This window comes from Typopeltis vanoorti, chromosome 13 (genome assembly GCF_054136105.1).
Source record: "Typopeltis vanoorti isolate ZY-2024b chromosome 13, IOZ_Tvanoo_1.0, whole genome shotgun sequence".
In the NCBI taxonomy this organism is placed as follows: Eukaryota; Metazoa; Arthropoda; class Arachnida; order Uropygi; family Thelyphonidae; genus Typopeltis; species Typopeltis vanoorti.
The window spans coordinates 78,290,851-78,310,095 of record NC_143561.1 but is presented as its reverse complement, the minus strand read 5'-3'; the positions used below and the strand labels follow the sequence as shown (position 1 = coordinate 78,310,095).

The 19,245-nt window shown below is 37.8% G+C and overlaps 1 protein-coding gene across 2 annotated transcripts in view; it reads right to left on the bottom strand.

The window, feature by feature from the left end:
- Window positions 1-19,245, bottom strand: part of LOC150100304 (F-box/WD repeat-containing protein 8-like) — a 223,815-nt gene that overhangs the window by 17,079 nt on the left and 187,491 nt on the right. For both annotated transcript variants that reach the window (XR_016549296.1, XM_090403239.1), the window contains exon 11: window positions 17,604-17,770. Coding sequence is in view for 1 of the 2 variants with exons in the window: in XM_090403239.1 (XP_090259365.1) it covers window positions 17,614-17,770 (157 nt within the window). In the remaining variant the exon portion in view is untranslated. The remainder of the gene's footprint in view (window positions 1-17,603; window positions 17,771-19,245) is intronic.

Here is a 19,245-nt window from a genome sequence, read left to right as displayed (position 1 = left end):
TTCTTACTTAGGATATCCCCGCGTATGTATATGATCACCAGGTTCGTATTTTTATGAAGGGTCTAGGTCAGTCAACATGGTTAGAAAAGCAAGTATGGAAAGTAACAAACAAATTTAATGAATTCATAATTAATTACAATACAAAGACAAAATTGATATTAATGCTAGGTTAAAACTTTTACGTTTCTCTCATGTTCTCATTCTTAGATAAACATGGTTTTCTTAATCTCTACAACACTATTCTTTCAATTTTTCAAATATTTAGTTTACAACTTAATAGGAGCCAGCTAGGTATTTGGCACATTATTAATCTCCCTTGAGTAGGTCACGACAGAATCTCCAGTAAGTTAATAGTTCTTAGAATTCAGTCTACTGGTATAGAGTCATTCACACATATAATAATTCTTCATGCTTATCCTTATCAAAATTTCGAGTTACACTTTCTTCCAAAGTTAGAGTTACTAAAGGGCTAGAATATGTAAAAGTACTTATCTACGCTATTTTAGGTTCTTTCGGGGTTTTCTCTGTCCTTCCTTTTTACGAAGTTCTGGCTGCCTTGGTTCTGTTGCCACGTGGGAATCACGTGCTCTCCCTGGATCGGGTGCTTGGTTTCTTTACTAAGGATTTACGTCAATGCTATTCCTTACTGATGGCCTGCGTTCAAGATTTGCCATGTTCTGTGGCGGTGCCATACTGGGATTTCTCGGAGATCAGCTCTTAAGGACAAGAACTGAATCACGATGACCACTCAAAGTACCCAGTGAGAATACAGGAACAAACAAAACAGGGGGGGGGGTTCAATTCTGTGTTGCAGGTTTTATACGCTCCCCAAGAGCGCCACCTTTCCAAGCTTGATCTCTCCTTTCGCCCTTCCAATTTGTCCCCGACTGGGTGACTTCACCATTCTTCATACGGGGCTTTCCAATTCCGGGAATGCATGCGTCTTGATGTTTTCTTAGAGGTAGCACCCATGGATGCTTACGCTGCTATTGTAGCATTGGGCGACCTTTGCCCCTTCTTACCGAATTATTGGCATTCTTTCACGTGTAGATTTTCACTGATATTTACTCTCATGTGAGCCCTTTTTGTTGACTTATAGTTACATTGAAGTATAAACACACTAACTACAATACAAACAGTTCTTATTCTAATTTGCCAGTTGTTAATTCTTTTAAAACATAGTTAGATTGTGCCAAATGATAAGTATGCTCATTTAATGGATATCTTCTGTTAGACTCTGGAAAGGTGACCTCATTTAGAATGAGGTTGCCCATTTCAAATCTAACAAAGCCCCCCCCCCTCTTCTAAAAAAATTTTGTCCCCGAGAAAATTTTCCTCCTCAGTCTCTCTCCTTAGTGTTATTTCATTATCAGCATTTGGAGCTTCAATTGAGGCTTGATGATCATGATTGGTTACAGCCCTCACAATTCGTTCATTCGGATTGGAGCATCTATCTTTGATTAGACTAATTTCTTCCGTTTCTCCCCTTTGACTTATCTCTGATTCGGTTTTCTCTTTCCCCTTCCTGACCTCTGTGATGTCTGATTCCGGCTGAGTGTCAGTTACGTGCCCCCCCTTTTCCCTTTGGTTTCTGGTTTCCTATAGCATTCTTTTCTCTTCCTCTGAATCGAATGCTCTCTCTGGGGTAGTCACATGCGAACTCATGCTTCCTTAGAAAATCTTCTCCTAATATCAATCCTTCACTAGACAATGAGTTCCTGGGAAGGATCAGGAAGTTGTGCCAAACATGTAGACCAAACCCCAGTATCTCTAATCTCAGTCTTATGTATCTTATGGCATAAGTCGTAGAGGTAGATATGCCCAAAAGCTTGACTGGGTTCTTTATCTTCACAGCTCTCCTACTCACATCAGCCCCCAGTTTCCTAAGATAATTTTCAGAGATCAGGGAAACCTGAGAACCTGTATCAAGGAGTGCTCTGAGATTCCTCCTGCCAACCCTCACTTCTGCTGCTGTTTCTTTGAATTGTTCCCCAACTTGTCTTGCCTCACCATCAATGGGTCTGGCACAAATATGGAATGTGGCTTTGGGCTGATACCTGGGTCTCGAGGAGTCCGATGTTATAAAGCAATCTCGGGCCAAATGCCCTAGTCTGTTGCAACTATAACACTGAGGAATCTCTCAGTGGTAGCCTCTTTTACCCTCTCCATCTGAAGACAAAGGAGAGTCCGACCCGCATTTGGCTGACAATTCATTAAGTCTTTCCATTGCCTTCTCCATTCTATCTAATAACGGTTTTTGTAACCTCTGAACTTCCTCATGTATTAGGTCAGTGATCTTGTTCTCTTGTGACTCAAGAGGTTTCTGTTCATTGGAGCGATCTATCTTGACTACTTGATCGAGCTGTTGCATAAGAGGTTGCTGTAATCTCTCTACCTCCTTTTCAATTAGGGAGCGGATTTCGCCTGGTTTGCAGGTATCAGTAGTGACACTGCAAACTGCTTGGATTTTATTTCTTTCCGTACTCCCTTGCATCTTCTGACAATTCTCCTTCTTAGCTAGATTCTGGCATTTACTCTCTTCTCCACTGCTCCTTCTTATAGCATTCACTTGGTTCACAGTTGCAGATGGATATATATCCCCAAGGATTTGCTCCTTCTCAATCACGGTGTCATAACACTCCTTTAGATCTGCTATTCCCTTTGCATATGCTGCCTCCCTCAGCTCCTGTCTCAGACCAACTCGGAAATGCTGAAAAACAGCCCACTCTAAATGGTGTTTTTCATCCTCAGGTACGCTCAACGAGTTCGCAAAACTAAGCAACCTGTTATAGTAGTCTGGGATACCTTCCTTTTCCTTCTAACGATTCCTTTCGCCCTTCTGATTCGTTCCCGACTGGGTGACTTCACCATTCCGGGAATGCATGTGTCTTGATGTTTTCTTAGAGGTAGCATCCACAGACGCTTATGCTGCTATTGTAGTATTGGGCGACCTTTGCCCCTTCTTACCGAATTATTGGCATTCTTTCACGTGTAAAAATTCACTGATAATTACTCTCATGTGAGCCAGGGTGACCACATCTAGTACTTTTTATAAATTATAAAGTACAGATCTGTTGGTGAACGTACTAGAACATTCTTCCTTCCGAATAATAATAATAACGACAATATGAGAGTTAGCCATATGAGTTTAATATATTTCTTTTCTCCCACCTCCCCATATGTCACATTCGGTGACGCAGCATGATTTCTTTTTTTTTTCCCTCCTTCTTACTGTTTGCTATCCTTCTCTTCCCCCACCTCCCGAACTCATACTCACGCATTCCTACTGGTATTAGCTAATGAAAATATATTCTTTGCTATTCAAACACCCCTCGTGCATTATAAGATCACTACAGCAATGAAGAAAACAACTGGAAAAATTAAATATTTTAATATGAGTAACACTGGCTAGACTTAGTCGGGTTTTCTTCGACCAAGAGGAGAGGCTCTGGAACTGTCGACCTAGATAAGGGGTGGAAGCTCTACTACTCTGATGTGAGCTCGACAATGTCTGCTCAGGCGGGTGTGGGGATACTCACAAGCCCCAAGCTGTCAGACTCTGTTGCTGAGTGGATCCCATTGGGGGAGGGGGGGATGTGTGTTAAGGCTTCAGATGAAAAACCATGATTTGGCTGTGGTGCAAGCCTATGCACCTAATCTAGAGTCAAAATACTCTGCCTTCCTAGAGGAAGTGGATGCTGCTTTTGACAGGGTGGCAGACATGGAATCAGTCCTGCTAATGGGTGACTTCAATGCACATGTTGGAACAGATGACCAGACATGGAGGGGTGTGGTTGGGAGGAACTGTGCCCCTGACCTTCATGCGAATGGGTTGAAATTATTGGACTTCTGCTGTACTAATAGCTTGTCCGTAATGAATACCTTCTTCCAGCACCAAGAACTCCAAAAGTATACCTGGTACAGGGATACACTACAACAAAGGTCTCTGATTGACTTTTTTATAGTCTCAGAAGACCTATTTTCCCTCAGTGTTGGACGTTCGTGTAAGAAGAGGGGCAGAACTGTCAACTCACCACCACCTTGTTGTGTGCACTCTACGGCTTCAGAAACCAGATGCTACCATCAATGCTGGTAGGCCTAAGCATCTATACTACGTGAAATGGGAGGCATTGGAAAATGAGGCTGTGAGGAAGAATTTTGCAGATGACATTTCCTCCAGGTTCAAAGAGATTCCCAAGCATACTGCAGATGTTGAGGAGGAGTGGAAACTGTTCAGAACAGCTGTCACTGCCTCTGCACTCTCATGCTGTGGCAGAAAGCAGCTTGGAATGGCAACAAGCAGTGAGAAAAGGACACCTTGATGGAACCAAGAAGTCCAAAAAAACTGTCCAGGCAAAAAAGAAGTCCTACCTAACATGGCTTAGGGTAAGGTCACCTGAGATGTGTTTGCAGTATGCTGAGTTATGCATCCCAAACAAAGTATTCTGGCAGACCATCCACCGCCTTCGAGGGAGGAAGTCGTGCACAGCAAGGGTAATTAAGGCCTCTGATGGTGCACGTTTAACAACAAAGAAGGATATCCTCCACAGATGGAGGGAATACTTCGAGAGCCTTCTTAATCTGGGTGACCCAGCAGTTGTGGACATCCAAGAGGTGCAGATCAGGACAATGACTAGTCTCACAGCAGAAGAGGTCCATTTAGCAATAAAATCGCTAAAATCGGGGCAAGGCTGCTGGTGATGATGAAATTTGGCCTGAAATGCTAAAAGCCTTAAATCGAGACGGTGTTCTCTGGCTGGCTCGAGTGTGTCAGGCTGCTTGGATATCTGGGAGAGCACCAAAGCAATGGCAGACAGGCATAATAATACCAGTCTTCAAGAAGGGAGACCAGAAGGATTGCAGTAACTATCGTGGCATCTCTCTGCTCAGCCTGCCTGGGAAAGTGTATGCTAGGTGCTTGGAAAGACGGTGGAGCATAGTTGGGTCAAAGTTCCAGGAAGAACAATGTCGTTTTTGTCCTGGTAGAAGCACAACTGACCAAATCTTCACTTTAAGGAAGTCTTTGAGAAATCTTGGGAATATGCTAAGAATGTCTACAAATGTTTTGTGGACTTGGAGGTTGGGCCAACTATTAAGCTGCCATCAAGTCCCTGTATGAATGACCAGAGTTTTGTGTCAGGATAAACAGCACAAAGTCTGAACCTTTCACAGTCTCTGTTGGCCTCCGCCAAGGGTGTGTTCTGTCACCCCTCCTTTTCATAATATTTATGGACTGGATTGATAGGCACAGCCGAGGCAGTGAGTGTGTCAGAACTGGAAGATGTAGCATTGAACGTCTGCTTTTTGCAGATGACCTAGTTCTGCTTAGCTCTTCCACAGATGACATCCAGCGGACCCTGGATAGGTTTGTAGCTTGTACAGACAACGGAATGAAGATCAGCGTGGCCTAAACTGAAACATTTGTGGTCTCAAGACAACCATCCCAGTGCACTGCAAGTGGAGTCCTGAGGCAGGTGGAGAAGTTTAAATACCGTGGGTTCATATTCACGAATGATGGAAAATGGGACGTAGAGCTATATACTCGAATTGGCATAGCAAGCTCAATATTGCAGGAGCTTGGCCGTTCAGTAGTATTGAAGTGGGATTTAAGCCAGAAGGCAAAGCTGACTGTCTTCATTACAGTCTATGTCCCCCATCCTCACCTATGGTCATGAGAGTTGGGTAAGGACCGAAAGAATGCAGACACAAATCGATTTGTGTCCGGCTGAAATGAGGTTCCTTCGAGGGGGGGGGGGGTTGTGGGGCTGACAAGACTCGACAGAGTCAGAAGCTCTGCAATTCGGGAAACCCTCAATACCCAACTGCTGCTTCTCTGGGTTGAGAGATCACGGTTACGTTGGTACGGGCACCTGGTCAGAATGCCACAAGAGAGGCTCCCTCAGCAGGCCCTCTTTGCCAAGCCAGAGGGTGGGAGGCTACGTGGAAGGCCAAGGACTCGCTGGATAGATTATATCCAAAACCTTGGGTGGACACGTTTGGGAATCTCACCAGAACACCTGAGCTTGGTGGCAGAGGATCGTGACCATTGGAAGTTCCTCTTGCAGCTGTTGCCCCCACAACCCAATTACGAAAGGTGGGCCTTGAAGATGTATGTTATGTATAATACGAGTAACCACCTTTTATTTATGCACAGCGTAAATTGGACCCATTGAAAAGATAAATCCCGCCAACAATGGTCAGTTTTTAGACATAGAAATGTATATCTAGGGACGTTACGAAGAGCTTGATAGTGAATGGCAACTATTGAAGACTATAGAAGCATTTGAAAAAAGTTTCTTTTTGGAATAAAATTTTTGAAATGAAAAATGTCTTTTTTTTTGGAATAAAGGTTTTGAAATGAAAAATGCTGTAGGAGAACAAATGTTTCCTAATTTAGCAACATTAGTTATATTATATTGTATAGCTGTATTGTGCCTCCCTCATTTATCAGCAGCAACTGAAAAACTATTTTCAGCAATAAAAATAAATAAGAATAAAATAAGAAATCAACTACAAACTCCCTTGATGAATGGACTCCTTTTGACAAAAAAAAAATTGAAACTTTCATTAGCTACAGATTTTACTATTTCTGAAGAGTTAATTAATTTAGCAAAATCTACTAAAAATAATGAATAAATACTTCCAGTGTTTTTCTTGTGAACCGGCACCCCTGTATATGTATATATGTAAATAGCATATTCAATAACTGAAAATATAATGTTACATTATTTTAAATGCTAAAAATTATATATTAAATTAATACACATATTAAGTGCTAGAGTTAGTACTGGGACTTTTATGATGAATGACAACTGCAGTTCTTGGACTCAGATGACTACAATGTCGTATATGTGTTAATTTAGAGGTTTTACATTGAGTTCATCTATGATAATAAGGTAGTGATATCTTAAAATGCCAAAAACAGAGTGAAACGAAAAACAAATAAAAATCTAGTACTTTTTTTTCAGATTTAGTACCTTTTTCTGGCATAAGATGGTACAAAATATTTTTGCTGAGTGGTCACCCTGATGTGAGCCCTTTTTGTTGACTTACAGTTACATTAAAGTATAAACACACTAACTACAATACAAACAATTCTTATTCTAATTTGCCAGTTGTTATTTCTTTTAAAACATAGTTAGATTGTGCCAAATGATAAGTATGCACATTTAAGGGATATCTTCTGTTAGACTCTAGAAAGGTGACCTCATTTAGAGTGAGGTCGCCCGTTTCAGATCTAACAATGGGCATAAAAATTACAACATGAAGAGATTCTGACAGAAGTATGAATTTTTCATACTTTCAATTCTAGTTGAACTGCCTACTACCACTGAACGGTATCCAGTTATTGCTAGAAAGTCTTTTTTAGTGCTTAAAAAAAAAAAAAAAAAAAAATCAGCTAACGCCTTTTATTCCCTTATAGGGAGCATACTGCTCCCTATCTAGCTTGTATATTGCCTACTGCTCCCTGTCTAGCTTGTTTCAGAAAATGAATGGACAGTTCAATCTCCACTGGTAGCCAGTGCTTTCAAGTGATTATTAGAAATTTATCTTTTTACACCAACATTAGATTCATAGTTCTATTAGTGTTTATCATTATTTTGCAAAATAGTAAATACACTATTATTCCAACTCACATGGTCTAGTGTAAGCAGTATGCTGATCTGGAAGGATCAGACAGCATTGTCATCACCAATGTATGACAAATTTAAGTGTGAAACATCAAAAATAAATAAAATAATAATAATAATTAACAATTTACATGTACAAATATCCACTTAACCACCTTACTAGCCATTATGGATCAAATACGCATCCTCATGCGCTTCGTATCCATCATATATTTCAATGTAATATCAATGGTATTGCAATTTTAATATGCACTTCGCATCCATGATAACCTTAACGTCTATAGACGTCTTGGCCGGTAGCATGGTTAAAAGAAGAATAATAAATGGAGGATTTTAAAAAAATTAACCATATTCCTGATATGTGCATGACTTATTTTTCACGGTATTAACAACACCACAAACACTTTTATCAACAAGGATGTTTTATTAACGCTAATATTTGCTGATTTTCAACTCAGCATCATCAGAGCACAACACACATGTAAATTCCTGATATGTGCCTTCATCAGTTTTACACTGATCAGTTTGTTTGTCAATTTCAATGCTACCAAAACCCAATCCTGGTTTGTTTCATGCAAGAAAGATCATGCATACCTCCACAACTTTGATAATACCCAGAGATCTCCTTGTGAGATTCAGATATTGCTCTTTGACTGACACATGCTCTCTTGGAATAAGTATAAGTACAATACATCCATATCCATCTCTGTATCCATAAAACTAGGTGTCCTTTCTGCTCAAGACAGTATTTCTCATCTATAGAACTCCTAAAAATCTCAAATCTGCACCACCTAAGACTAGTTCTTACATATGGGTGTGCCAAAAATTTCTCTATAAATGCTCGATGCTCTCCAAAAGAGGGTAATCCAGTTAATTAGTTATTACTAAATCACTTAAGGAATTGACAATGTAGATATGAATATAAATTAAATTACACTTTAATAAATATTTCCAATATTTCGACGTCACATTGCCATCTTCAAAAGGAACTTATAAAAAGCATGTGCATGTAGGCACTACAACACAGTAACTAAGAATGAAGTGATGAAGCTATTGTTCTCCTAAAAGTCCTGATGGTGCCCTCTAGCAGGCTAAGTAGGTGTTCTTGGCCGTTGGTCTGAAGGCTTGTTGATGTAAGCCTCCCAAATTTGGGGCAGTCTCATACAACCAAATTTGTTGAGATTTGGAGAGTTTCTTAGGGCTGAGGCTGATTCCATAAATAGTATTTCGAATTTGTATTTGCTACGGTGTATTATTGTAGCTTTCTTCCACCATATTCTGTGGCGTGTATCCAGAGCATGGTCTGCAAGACCAGAATGGCTGTACTTATGAAAACGGATGTAGTCCTTGTGTTCCGAAATTTTAACATTCGCTATCCTGCCTGTTTGGCCAAAGTAAGACAGTTCAAATTCGAAAGACTATTTATGGAATCAGCCTCAGCCCTAAGAAACTCTCCAAACCTCAACAAATTTGGTTGTATGAGACTGTCCCAAATTTGGGAGGCTTACATCAGCAGACCTTCAGCCAAGAACATCTTAGCCTGCTAGAAGACACCATCAGGACTTTTAGGAGAACAATAGCTTCTTCACTTTATTCTCAGTTACTGTTACTGTGTTGTAACGCCTACGTGCACGTGCCTTTTTTTATAGGTTCCTTTTGAAGATGGCAACGTGACGTTGCCGAAATATCGGAAATAGTTATTAAAGTGTAATTTAATTTATATTCGTATCTACATTGTCAATTCCTTAAGTGATTTAGTAATGCATAACCAGCGTATAAGCCTGTCTACGACAGTTAATTAGTAACCAACCTCTTTCTCACACACTCACTTCAGCTGCTTTCTCATGGACATTCTATCTCTAGCATAGGTTTCTTTTACAGTTACTTTAATGGACACTGCCCTCCTCTTCCTCCACTTTCTCTCAAACGTGAAAATACTCCAGTAACTGCTGGTCAAAATCCAGTTACATTTCAGCCTCTAAACATATTGAACCAACTTCTTGTCCACCTCTTTCATTCCATCTCCCTCCACTTTGGAACAGTCTTCCACACATGGTTGCCTCTAAGGAACTCAACCTTCCTGTTCAAAAAACATATTATTATTATGTGACACCTCCAGGGAGTTCACAGACTCATCAAGGGAAGGCACCTACTCTACAACTCTCTTCACCACTCAATCCACCAACTACAACGAACCGTAACTACACCAACGCCATCTACCACCCACCACCACTAGTATTTTCACAGACAAGCACAAGCATCCATGCCCACAGCAGAATTCGAACCCGCAGCCTTTAGGCTGCAGAACGGATATGCTAACCACTCAGCCAACCAGGTCAGAACATATCAACAGACTTCCTTTTGTCTTCACCACCTGTTCCCACACAGTACTGTTGTCCAGTAAGTTTTGCAACCTTCTGTTGATATATATATATATATATATATATATTTTTTTTTTTTTTTTACACTACTGATATATATATATATATATATATATATATATCAGTAGTGTAATTAATGCAATCTTGCCAAAAGTTATAGGCATTAGTGAGACTTGGCTAATAGCAGATGATGCAGTTACAGAGATACAATGTGAAGAGTTTAGTATTTTCAGAGAGAGAAGATAAGATGGGGAGAGGGTATTGCTGATGATAGCAGATGAATTACAATCAAAAAGAATAAGAGACAGGCAGGCAGGCAGATGACTGTTCATTCAAAGCAATCTGGTGTGAGATCAAAGCCAATAAGACAAAATATGTGGTTAGTTGGTTGCTGTAGGCCAGGAGATTCCAGGGATGCTCTGGAAGACATGCATTAGCAAATTAGTACAACTGAGTGCAGGTTGAGTAATTATTATGGGCAGGCTTCACTATGGAGAAATAGTTCTTACATGTTGAAATCACAGAACACCGAAGAAAGCATATCTTGTTCGTTCAATGCACTTCAGTAACTTTACTTTCTATATGGAGATATAGATTAGAAGGAAGAAAGATCATGTGGAAGAGAGGAAATGGAATTTATATACCTACTGAGAGATAATTATTTGAGGCAGCATGTGATGGAGGAGACTTGGGATGTGAGCATACTGAACTTGGTCATAGGATCAGAAGAGTTATCCATAACCAAGGTGGCCACATTGCTTCCGATTGGGGAAAGTGACCATGCGGGCTTCACTTGGAAGATTGTAAAATATGAAGAATATTCTGTCAAGAAGGGATATGTGTGGAACTACAAGGCAGGTGATTATGATAAGCTTAGGAGGAAGCTTTAAGCTGTGCTATGGCATAAAAATCTGAAAAGGGAAAGATGTTAGCAGTGCATGAGTGATAGTTAAGAGGTATCTAGAGGAAGCAATATCAAATTGTATACCAAGGTCAAGAGGGTTAATCAGGTAGGAGTTAGATGTGTGTGGGAGGGGGGGGGATATATATTTATTTTTACTTTCTTCCTCACATTCCGAGAGGTCAAACTCTTAACTTTAAAATAAAACTGTAGCTAAACACAAAAGTTCATATCCCAGAATCTCAAAAGTTCATAAACATCTCATGTAAATTAACTCATTTCTCCATTAAGAGATTGCATCTCCACACTCTGGTAACCAAAACAAAAATTTTTAATTTACAAAAAAACCACAAATAAATACAACATCAAATCGATATAAACTTATGTGCTTATGTACTACACAAGTGCCAATATAATCTTCACATCACAACTTCAAACAACATGAAAACCACTTTAACTATACAACTTCTTTTCAGTTATCATAAGCCAACCGTTATAATCCTATATGGACAAAATTTCTGGAATTTCAGTCTCTTGCTTCTTACAGAAACTTTTATTCCTTCTTGAATATGCACAGAAGAAAGACTAACACAAAAACTGCTCTCTGAAGAAAACATATCTTTCCTCATCTAGTGCACTTCAGTAATTTCACTTTATATAGGAAAGTAACAACAGACTCGATTGAAAACTACTTAATTAAAACTATATCAACCATATAATCACTTTGGAATGTATGACCTTTCTATGTGAAAATCTCAACATTCTTCTTAACACCTTATCAACAGTTTTAACACTTCAGAACAAATTTGCCTTCTATACGAAAGCTTATGAAGAAATAACCAAGACCATATCCACTGATAGAAATCATTTATCAGAGTGAGAATTCTAAATGAAACAAAACTTTACTGGGTCCATTTTTATATTATAAACTGGAGAGCAATAAAGTTTCTATCAGCTTTAACTGAAATAAATCCTACATGGATTAATAACTACAAAAACTTCACACACTTTATATCTTTATACAAGGATCTCCTCTCTCAGTTTTCCATATCTGACTTTTTTTTCCCCTAATTACTGTCCAGTATTCATACATTGAAGCCACAAGAACTCCACAATTCTTCTCCTGCTGTGTTCCTTAACTAATACCTGACTGTTTAGCAGCATTCAGTAACATTCTTTTCACTTCTACACATGCTCAGAAATGCATTAAGCTCTACTTCCGCTCCAGTGTTTTCAGCATCGTACTTGAAAAGATGATAAAGTTCATTTTAAAGTGCAGGAAGGTTTATTCACAATGAAACAATAATGCTATATTTCTTCCTTTCGCAATCCCTTTATGCACTGAGCTAAGTCGATTTAATTATTTACACAATATGAATTACAGTGGTAACTTTAGCTTCCTTCCCTTGTAAGTAACATATTTTGTAACTAACATCATGTCATCTCACCATCTTACCACTAGTCTACCTGGTTTCCAATAATCAGTTGGTATCCATTCTGTTGTCAGACATTCTCATCACATCCTGCCCAGTGCCATTTGTTGCCTTTTATTATTAATGCAATGTCCATTACCTTTGTTTGCTTCCTTATCCAAGTATTATTCATTTTATCTAACCAGGTTCACACAAGTGGATCTTTCCATGTTTCTTTGTGTTGTTTTCAGTTTCTCTAGGTTTTTTTAGTTAGACTTCAGGTTTTATTGCCACAGATCATTGTTGTGAGTATACACTGTTTGTAGGTCTTTCTTTTTATGCAGTTTGTAAATTCAACACAGTCTCTCCTCCTCTATCTATACACCGTTGCATACAAATTTTTCATTGTTGGAAGCAGTGCTGTGAGTCATCAGGTGTTATTTGCTTCAGTAACACTGCCATTTTCTCTTTTACCTCATCCACTGCAAGTCCAGCTGACAGCGGAGCTGGACTTGCAGGAGAAGATCATCACATGTGATGAGACGTGGATTTTCCAGAAACAAAGAGACAATCAATGCACTGGAAAACTCCGTCACTGAGAATGAAAAAAATCATGAATGAGTAAGTCAAAACTGAAGGCAATGCTGATAGTTTTTTTTTATATATCAATGGCGTGGTAATGGTTGAATGGGTATCAGAAGATCAGACAGTTAACCAACATTATTACCTTGAGGTTCTGGCCAAGCTGAGAGAACGAGTGAGGAAGAAGAGACCTGATCTTGGAAGAACAACACTTGGATTCTCCATCAGGACAACGCTCCAGCCCACTGTCTGTAAAGCAGTATCTGGCTGATAAGAAAATCCCAGTGTTTGACTATCCACCTTACTCACCAGACTTAGCTCCATGAGACTTTTATACCTTTTTCCAAAGTTGAAATCTGCATTGAAGGACACCCATTTTCAGTCAGTGGATGTGGTAAAGGAGAAAACGGCAGTGCTACTGAAGCAGATAACACCTGATGACTTGCACAACTGCTTCCAACAATGGAAAATTCGTATGCAATGGTGTATAGATAGAGGAGGGAGTATGTGAAAGGAATAACAATTAAGTTGTACAATTGTAATAATAAAACCACATTTTTTGCAACCAGTCTCGTTATTTAATAGCCACACCTCATAATATTATTATTATTAGATCTCCATGGAGATCTAATAATAATACTGTTTTCTTAAATATATATATATATATATATATATGCTACAAATAGAGTTAGATTATTAGTAAGAGATCAAAGTCACAAATTTTCCAGAATTTTAGTATTTTTTAACTGTCGATGCAATTTAGATTGAGTTGATTGCAAAACACTTCATATCATTTCATTGAAGAGTTTTTCTGATTTGAAAAGACTTATGTGATAATTTTTATGTTCCATAGAATCCTGCAGCTAGTAGAAATTACATGTTTTACATAAGATTTTTTTTAGCTTAAAGAAAAAGAGATGCAATCTATGTTTTCTGATTGTCAGATGTCTACATGTAAAATAAGATAAATTGCAGAAACAAGGAATCTGGTACACTCCTGGGTGAGCCAAGAGATAAAGTTTGTCTTTCCTGAAGGCAGGACAGAAGAAATTTTGTTTACCAGTTTGAAATTTGTCTGGAAGCCAAAATTTTAAAAAATTTTTGAGATGCATTTGGAAATGCCGCTTACATAAAGAACAGAAATTCTCTCATTTATGACAGGGAGTTATTAAAAGGAGAGTGCATGAAAGTGAATGCCTTGCACTCCAGTGCCCATTGGCTAAGTTTGTTCATAGCATGTTATCAACTGTGTTTATAGTTTATCGTAGGTTCCTAATACAGGAAAACCCCGCTTAACGAAAATTCGATATGCACAATAATCACTTAGTGCGACTGAGTGAAATGATACCATTTCCTGCTTTATGCAAGCGATTAATCAGCTAACGTGATTTTTTTAACGTTATGCGAATTTTTTTGTCATCAATCTGCAGAGAGTTGAAAAGCTGGAAGTCATTAAGAGACATGAAAGTAGCGCTAGTAATACAATGATTGTGCAAGATCTGGGATACAGCGAGTCTACACTTTTGGACTATATTAAATAAGAGCAAAGAATACAAAGAACAAAGAAAAGTTGCTACTGCTTCTTTAAGCATGCAGATCACCCGAAATAGACGCCATTTACTGATCAAGATGGAGTGTCTTTTATCATTCTGTATTGAGGATTATAACAAAAAAAGAATACCTCCATACCTCTTAGTACAGGGAATATTCAGGCAAAAGCTCTCTATATTTTTACCTCAACGAAAGCGACCAAATTTCAAGAGGAATGTGAAAGCTTTACTGTGAGTTTAGGAATTGTTTGACCGTTTTAAAAATCGAACCGGAAGTTATTAATGTAAGAATAACTGGGGAATCTGCTAGTGCTGATAAAGATTCTGCGGCCAAGTTTTGCGAAGAATTGCAAAAGATAATTCAGGAGGGTGATTATGATGATTGGCAAATATTCAACGTCAATGAAATTGGTCTCTTTTGGAAGCATACAACAAAAACTTTCCTAGCTAAAAGTGAAACATCTCAACCAGAATACAAAGTATCTAAAGATCGTCCTACACTTTAATTAGGAGGCAATGCAGAAGACAGCTTTAAACTCAAGCCTATGTTAGTTTATCGTGCACAAAATCCAAGGTCTAATATTTTGAAGAAATCATCACAATTGGAAAAGAACTTGGATTTAATGAACTGGTAATGAAGATGTGAGAAACTTGCTCGATTCCCATTCAGAACAGTTAGGCGAGCATGATCTCCTTCAACTAGAAGAACAGTGTGCATATGAGGAAGAAGAAGAAGAGAATGTTACGACTAAGAAGCTAACTGTGAAAGAACTTAGCTAGTTTTCAATCACATTGCGCATACTGAGAAAATTTTGTTTGATGCTGATCCTGATATGGAATGAAGCTTCGAAATTCACTGAAATCTTGATAAAATGTTTGTCAGCTATCACAAATCATGACAAGGTGAAAAAGTTAAGCACAATTCAAACATCTTTACTTAATTTTTTTTCTAAAAATTAAATAGCGCAATCAAATTTTTAAGTAATTGATTTTTATTAACTTTGATGATTTTACCCTCTAATATAGCTTATACTGTAATTTTTTTCTCCAGATTTACACTAACTGATGGATGAATTAATATTATTCCTATTGTTTATTGCATTCACTTAACACGATTTCGCTCAGTGCACATTAATTGATGGATTAATTAATTGCGTTAAGCGAGGTTTGCCTGTAGTATAATGCAACTGGTTGGACAGTAGTAGAAAGGAAGACCTCTAACTGTTGTCATCCCATTCTCCTTTTCATGTTAACTGTCCATTCCTTTTGTGTGCTCACTCTAATGATGTGATGAGATACTCACCACAAATTATAAGTGTGTTTTATTAAATTATTTTGTTTCCTTTGTATAATTTATGTGTATAATAAGTGCAACTTGTCTATGAATTATGTTACTATTAATAATCATAATCAAAAGGCAGATAGATTATTAATAAACTTGACTGCGCTCACACCATCATTGTTTAGCATAGGATATACATTATTACAACACTAGCACTGATGTAGAGATGTAATTTTATGTACAAAAGTTGGGAATGACTAACTTATAAATCAGCTAATACATGATGATGGGAAGTAGTTCTTCACAAATTCCAGAATTAACTTAAATAATTATATATTTTTTATTTATTATTAAATCTTATTACAGTTATTTTTATGAGAACATTAATATATTTAGATCATGATGCTCTACATCATGTATGTGCAGTTTGCACCTGTCATTGTTGAATATAGGCAGTCCCTGGGTTCTGAACATGATATGTTCCTGAGAATCTTTAAGTCGGATTTGTATGTAACTCGGATCCCTGATGAACAGCACATATGCAATAATAATAATAACAACAATACTATAATGGCTTATATGTGGCAATAGTAATAAAGTGTAATAATAATAATAATACCCCTATACTCTAATAATTATTAGAGTTAACTTATTGTAATGTTACAAAAACTACTGTACTCTTTCTTTTCATTCAAACAAAGAGAACATAAACAGAAGGTAGGCTAATATTAATTGGAAGATGATGATGATAGAGATGGTGCTATAGAATCAGGTGATTCTGTCACTGAAGGAAGAGAACTTACCACTGAAGTCGGTTTCTTGAATAAGGTATCTAGGGTTGTTTGCATAGCCTTTTTCTTTTTTTTTATCATAAATGGCCTTGTAGTAGCTGATGGCCTCATTAACTGCACAGTGAACCACTCAATGTTAAGATCTTGCTCCTGAAGCTCAGCAAATCCTGCTTCAATGAGACAAAAGGCTTCAGCTAATTCTTTTGTCATAAACTTTCTTGGCCCTGGATCTCCTGATTCTTTATGTTCTTGTGTTTCTATCAGCTGCTTCTCTATCTCTGTAAGGTCTTCATTGGTTAATTCTTGCAAATAGGACTCTAGTAAGTCAATGCCATGATTTTCAATCCACCAGAGCTTTTCTGGCTTCAGATGTCTCTTCTTCTGTGAAGCCACGAAAATCATCACAGAATTGAGGGCACTGTTCCTTAGGAAACTAGTTCCCGAATTACTAATTTAATTATTTGATTATTAGTTATCCTTATGGGAAGCCCTAGCAGCCCGTTTGTTAGTATGCAAGGCCATAAGTCAGGTCATCTGTAACCCAAGGACTACCTGTATGCTGATTTATGTTCTTGTTGTTTAATTTGAAAGTCATACTGAAGATGCACTTAATACTAGGGCAAAACGTTTAAACTAATAAAAATATATATGCAAGGTAAATCCATTTTATGTTATTTATTAATTACCATGTCTTACATTCCTATACATCAAGTTAGTACAAGTCTAAATAATTTCTTTTCTAAGAATGGTATTTGCATCCATACAAATCTTCACTAGACAGTGGAAGACTTCTGCTAGCTGTTAACAATGTCTTCACAGAGTACACATTTTAAAATATTATAAAAATAGTTGAAATATTGGTCTGCTTGAGGATTAAGCAATATTTCCTTTGCTGCTGTTAATATTTGTTTTCTAGTGTTATATCAAATTTTGGAAATAAGTATCATATTCTCATATTAGCACAACTTATTTTTTATTCATATTTTGCATATAAGTATATTACATTTTAATAAGAACACCAAAATTCAGATACGATGTATTTAAGAGCATGTGGCTTTTTAAGAGTAAAATACCTTTTTCTTTTTATTCATGCTTTCTTTCAATTTTATCATATGGTACAGAAAGCCTAATATTATAATTATAGCCTTCTGGTTCATCATATGAGGATAAACAAATAGAAGGTATTCCTTTGTTTTCTTGAGCGGCAGAAAAATCATACATTCGTAAGCAGCCACGTTGCCTATAAATAATAATAATAATAAAGCCAATTAAATTACAAAAGGAATACAAACTTTGGGGAATACATTAATGTCCATACGTGTAAAATTATATATGAACAATCAAAACCTCAATAATAACCCAAATTTTCAAGAACTGCAAATAACAACACAGGAATTAATTTGTTTCTTTCAATTATTAGTATTTTTCCACCAATAAAATTTTAAACATGCCTGATTAAGTCTATTTTACAAGTGAAGTGTGTGTGTGTGTGTGTGTGTGTGTGTGTGTGTGTGTGTGTGTGTGTGTGTGTGTGTGTGTGTGTGTGTGTGTGTAAAACAAGCAAAAGGAACTGTGCACAGTTAATGACAGAAAGGAAATAATAAATAACTTTTAATTAAAGTTAATTTTGCATGCTGCTCTTGACATTCCCAGAGCTTTTGATCGTGTCTGGCATCAAGACATGCTAAACAAACCCATCTTTTGGCCCACCTGCCACTCTCTATAAATGGATTGCTAGTTTTTCTCTGTCATTCACTGCATGTCATGGTTGATGGCTTCCTCTCTTTGTGTTTCACCACCAGTGCAAGAGTACCTCGAGGGTTCTGTGCTATCATCTACCCTCTTTTGTACATAAACGACCTTCTCTCAATAACACTAATTTTATCCACAGCTCTGCAGATGACAGTATTCTCCATTCATTCTACTCACCTGACCATGCAGTGCACAGATATCCCTCTTCTCTCACAAAAGAAATCTCAACTCACATTCCCTTATCCTCAGTAATACAGAAAACACCACATAAGATGAGATCTCTCTCTCTGTACTAACATTAATCTCCAGTCTCCTGGCATATCACATCACATCAATAACTTCTGCATCCAAAAAGCATTCTCTTTTATTCTAACTCTTAACTATATACATATCTCAAATCCATCCATGATTAAGAATACTGCTCATGTGTTTGTGATGGAGCACCTAAATCTAAAACTTCTAAAAAAATTCTTGATGCTGTCCAGAGGAGAGCAATTTGGCTCATAGATGATCTCTCTCTTACACATTCGCTTCAACCTCTATCTCACAGATGCAATGTTTGGTTCTGTTTCAATTCTACAGGGACTTCGACAGTCATTACTCCACTGAACTGCAGCAGTCAATCCTCCATTTTCTGTTGCACCCATTCACACAAGAGCAGCAGCTGCCCAGCATCCCTATACTGTGTGACTGCAAACACACCGAACCTAAGCAGATTCAGTGTCTTTCTCCTCTTTTATTCCATCTACCTCCATCCTCTGGAACATCCTACTGCAAGAAGTATTTCAATAATTACAACCTGCAACCTGAGTCCACAAATGTACTTACAGGTCCTTTGACCTGGAATACATCAATCTTTTGACTTACAAAGTGTTACCCAAAAGTGTTCAGGGAATTTGCATAGTGTGTGAACCAGCTGTGGTACAGCCTTCCACTGCTGAAAAGAGTACCCACCTGCTGAAA